This window comes from Balearica regulorum, chromosome 20, assembly GCF_011004875.1.
Source record: "Balearica regulorum gibbericeps isolate bBalReg1 chromosome 20, bBalReg1.pri, whole genome shotgun sequence".
Classification (NCBI taxonomy): domain Eukaryota; kingdom Metazoa; phylum Chordata; class Aves; order Gruiformes; family Gruidae; genus Balearica; species Balearica regulorum.
The window spans coordinates 6,495,593-6,500,081 of NC_046203.1; the positions used below are offsets into that span (position 1 = coordinate 6,495,593).

The 4,489-nt window shown below is 66.3% G+C and overlaps 1 protein-coding gene across 1 annotated transcript; it reads left to right on the top strand.

Annotated features, from left to right (window-relative positions):
- The first annotated feature begins 1,271 nt into the window (after nt 1-1,271).
- IER5L (immediate early response 5 like) lies at nt 1,272-4,032 on the top strand. Its single transcript, XM_075772114.1, has one exon. It carries the CDS (start codon nt 1,618-1,620, stop codon nt 2,632-2,634), a length of 1,017 nt encoding a protein of 338 aa, XP_075628229.1. The 5' UTR covers nt 1,272-1,617; the 3' UTR covers nt 2,635-4,032.
- The last annotated feature ends 457 nt before the right edge of the window (nt 4,033-4,489 follow it).

Consider the following 4,489-nt stretch of genomic DNA (forward strand, 5'->3'; position numbering starts at 1 on the left):
ACAGCTACACCCCCAGCTCTTACCTGCTGGTCAAGGCCTGCTCCTCTGCAGCACCTCCACCTCCTCTGCGTACTGCTGCTCCCCAGGCAGCTGGCTGGGTCCTTTAAGCAACAAGCACAGAAACAACTCAAACCCCTGCACCCCTCAACCCCATCCATCCCGTAAGAGCCTGCCCGGAGCACCCCCCCACATCACATGCACCCTGTGAGGACCCTCCCACCCTACAGATTGGAGGCACCTGCATGCAGCAAGGTGGGATGGGCACCCTTAATTAGCAACAACCCGTATATGGTCCTACTCCCACTTTGGGGGAAAAACTGGTGTGATTGGGGCACTTTCTGAGCAGCGACTGAGACACGGTCCTGTTCCCGCGTGGGGGGGGAAAACGTGACTTCTCTCCGCGAAGTGCGTGGGGGGGACGGTGAGTGTTTGCAGGGGGTGTCCCTGCCGGGGGCTGCAAGCTGCGGGGCCGCGGGGGGAACCAGCGGTGCTGCGGTGCCGCCGGCCCTTCACAACCTTTAATGCCGCCGGGGGGGGGGGGGGGTGTGCACCGGGGTCCGCAGAGGGGGGCGAGGGGCTGCGTCCAGCCGGGAGCGGGGCAGCCCCAGCCCGCCCGGGGAGGGGGCTCCCAGAGGGCGCAGGGGGTTGCCGGTACCACCGAGGGTGCTGGGGGTAGGCAGTGCCCCCGGAGGCGTCCCGGTGCGAGGCGTGCGGGGGTCCGGTGCCCCCAGAGAGCGGAGCGGCCCACGCCGCGTCCCCGGGAGGTGCCCCCGCCCTCGCGGCTGCTCGGGGCCGCCCACCGGGGCGGGAGCCGCCCCCCGCTCACCTGTGCGAGGGGAGCGGCACAGGGTAGGCGGCGCCCCGGCCCCGCGGCTGGGCACAGCCCCGCCGGGCACCCGCTGCCCGGCACAACCCGGTGCCCCCGGCCCGGCCGAGCCCCCGCCAGGTCCCCGCCGCCCATCCCGGGCCGCGCCGCGCCTGTCAGCATTTGAACAGCGCGAGGGGCCCGCCTCACCCCTATTGGCCGTCGCTCCCGCCCGTCAGGCCGTCCGCCGCCGTCCCGTTGGCCGCGCGTGGGGGGGGCGTGGCGTGGCCGGCGCGGCTCTATAAAAGGCGGGGGCTGGGCGGGCGGGCGCTCAGTGCCGCTGCGCGACAGGTACCGGCCGGCGGGGCGGGGCGGGCGGAGTGTGGAGGGAGAGAGAGAGAAAGGGGGCGGGGCAGGCGCGCGCGCGCGGAGGGCGGGCGGGGGCGGCGCGCGGGGAGGGCGGGGGCGCGCGCGGCGCTGGTGGCGCTGCCTGCACGCGCCGTGCAAGCACGGAGCGCGGCAGCGGCGAGCAGCAGCAGCAGCAGCAGCAGCGGGAGCCACCGGCGCGCACGGCGATGCCCGCTCTGCTCCCGCCGCTGGCCGCCCCCTGAAGACACCCCTCTCTATTTCCCCCCCCCCACTCTCCAGCAACCTCAGGCTCTTTCCCCCCCCTTCCCTTCCCCCCCCCCTCTATTTCCCTCCCCCCCCCCTTCCCTCGCCTCTTTATCCTCCTTTTTTGCGACCCTCCGCACCCTCCCGGTTGCCGTGTGGATGCGGCCCGGGGTGCCTGGCTGCGCGGGTGGCGAGAGCAGATGCTGAGGGGCCGGAGGAGGATGGAGTGCACCCTCGATGCGCAGAGTTTGATCAGTATTTCCCTGCGGAAGATCCACAGCTCCCGCACGCAGCGAGGCGGCATCAAGCTCCACAAGAACCTGCTCGTCTCCTATGTGCTCCGCAACGCCCGGCAGCTCTACCTGAGCGAGCGCTACGCCGAGCTCTACCGCCGCCAGCAGCACTACCCCGACGGCGGCCCGCTCCTCGCCATGCCCGCCTGCCCGCCGCCCGCCGCCGCCGCCCCGCCGGAGCTGGCGGCTCTCCCGCTGCCCGCCGACACGCAGGACCGCGAAGCGCGGAGCTGCGCGGCGGTGCGGGGCGGTGCGGAGCTGCTGGAGGTGCCGGTGTGCGCGGCGCCCCCGGAGCTGCAGCGAGCGCCCTGCAGAGACTCGTCCCCGGGCTTCTACCGGGCCGCCGGCAGCGCCGGTCCCGGTGGCGGCGGCGGCGGCGGCAGCAGCAGCAGCAGCAGCAGCGCGCCCCCGGGGCTGCTCTACGCCGCCGGCTGTGACTTCGGGAGCGGCGGGGCGCCGCACTGTAGCAGCCGCACCACGGTGCTGGATTTGGACACTCACGTCGTGACCACGGTGGAGAACGGGTACTTGCACCAGGACTGCTGCTCGCAGTGCCCCTGCTGCTGCCAACCGGCACCGGGGCTCGCCTCCCCGCCGCCCACGCCGGGCACCAAGCGCAAGTATTACCCGGGGCAGGAGGAGGAAGAGGAGGGGGTGGAGGAAGGGGAGCCGGGGGGAGGCGGGGTGGCGGGCGGCCCCCCCTTCGCCCCGTGCACCAAACGCGCCCGTTTCGAGGAGTACAGCGCTGAGCACCCCCAGGACTCTTCTAACATCTCCAACTTGATCTCCATCTTCGGCTCCGGTTTCACGGGGCTGGTGAGCCGGCAGCAGGCGGACTCGGAGCAGCCCCTCAACGGGCAGCTGTGCAGCAAGCAGGCGCTGGCGAGCCTGGGAGCCTGGACTCGGGCCATCGTCGCGTTTTAGAGAGGAGCGGGGAGCAAAGCGAGGAGAGGGGAGGGGAGGGGGGGGTTGTTTGCAAAACGGGGGTGCGATCTGAGGGACAGCGGCTCCGGAGGGGGGGACCCTGAAACAAAGGCGGGGAGGGGGGGGTTGGGGCGAGGGGAGGGGGGGGTGGGGGGTGCCGAGGGGTGCGCAGGGGAGGTGGGAGGGCAGAGCCACGCTAGTGTTTTATAAATTGTACAATAAAGAAAAAAAAATCTAAGATCTTGGGACTTTATTTTTGCAGAGATGAGAGATAAAAGCCCAACAAAAAAAAAAAAAGGCAAACAAACGAAAACAAAACAAAACAACCAACAACGAAGCACCTATTTAAATAATCCTCTTTGTGTCCGCTCGGGTTCTCTTTGCGGCGGGTTTCCCGGGGCCGGTGCTGGCGGCGGGGAGCGCCACGTGAGAGCCGGGCCCCGCCGTACCGGCCCCGGGACCCCGCGGCGGGGAGCGCCCCCGGCTCCCCTCTCCGCCCCGGGCTGCCCCAGCGGGGTCCCTCCGGCCCCGGCTCCGTTGGTTTCGGGGTGCGGGGAGGGGAGAAGCAAGCCGCTGCCCGTTCGCTTTTGTGCGTTTCTTTATACATTTAAAAGGAAAAACAACAACAACAACAACAAAAAGGCAGAAATGAAAACATTTCAACTTTCCTCCCAGAAGAAACGTGTGCGATGTGACTTCTCCTTCCCACCGCTTGTGCCAGGGTAAAGCTGGAGGGTTACGAGAGCTGAATTTGGGGAGGGTGGGGGGGGTAAAGCAGGGGCCAGGGGTCCCTCCGGACTGCTCCCTGCCGCCCCGGGGAGGGGGCGAGCCGCCCCCGGCAGCCCGGAGCCTCCGCCTCGGTGTGTGTTTGTGATGCCGCAGGTAACCGTGTAACACTACTCACGTCTCCGGTGTGCTGTGTCGGGTCTCTTACTCTTTTTTTTTTTTTTTCTTTTTCCCCCTTTTTTTCTTTCCTTAAGTTCAACTGTTCTGGTTTCAGCCTCCCAAATCATAAAACCAGCATTGTTTGGTCTTGTGAAGAGATCTGTCTCCTGTAGAGCGTCTTGGGTTTTTATATATATTTTTTTTAAAAAAGAAAAACCTTTTGTTGTAAAAAGGTGGGTTTTCTGGTCGTCCTCCCCTCCTTGTTTTTTTGGGGTTTTTTTTGTGGGGTTTTTTTTCCAGCCTGCCCACTCCCAACTTCACAGTATCAGCACTATGTGTAACTGAGGATGCTTTGCCAAACGGTCTGTTGGGGTCTTTTTTTTTTTTTTCCTTTCCTCCTTTTTCTTTGTTTGTAAGCCTGTATTTTTGTGCATATGGAATTGTATATCACCGGGTAAAACTGTTCAGATTTGTTTAAATTTATAATCTTAATAAAAAGTCGATTATAAAGTTGCTGTGCCCTCGCTTTCCTTCACACCGCAGCCCGCGGAAGCCCCTCTCCTGAGCCGCCTCTTCCCCTCTGCACCGGGGAGCCTTTGCGGAGGCTCCGACACCCCTCGTGCACCCCCCCCCCAGCCCCGGCAAACCCCCTTTGTCCCCTCCCCAGCACCATCCAGCTTCACCAAGCACCGTCTTTCCCCCCCGCCCCCCCCCCCCCCCCGGGGAGGAGGAGGCACCAAAAATCCCCCCCGTGGGTCTGGAGGTGCCACGCACAGCGAGTCCCAGGTGGGGAAGGGGCCGGGGCCGGTGTCCCCTCCCCGCTTCCCTCGGCGGGGGGAGCCGGCGGGACCCCCGGGCCCTGCCCCTACCTGCTCGGCCCGGCCGCCCCCGGCACCTGGGCGGCAGCGCCGCCGCCTCCGCGCTCCTCCGCGTCCCCCGACGCGCTCGGGAAGTTTTTTTTAAGTTGGAG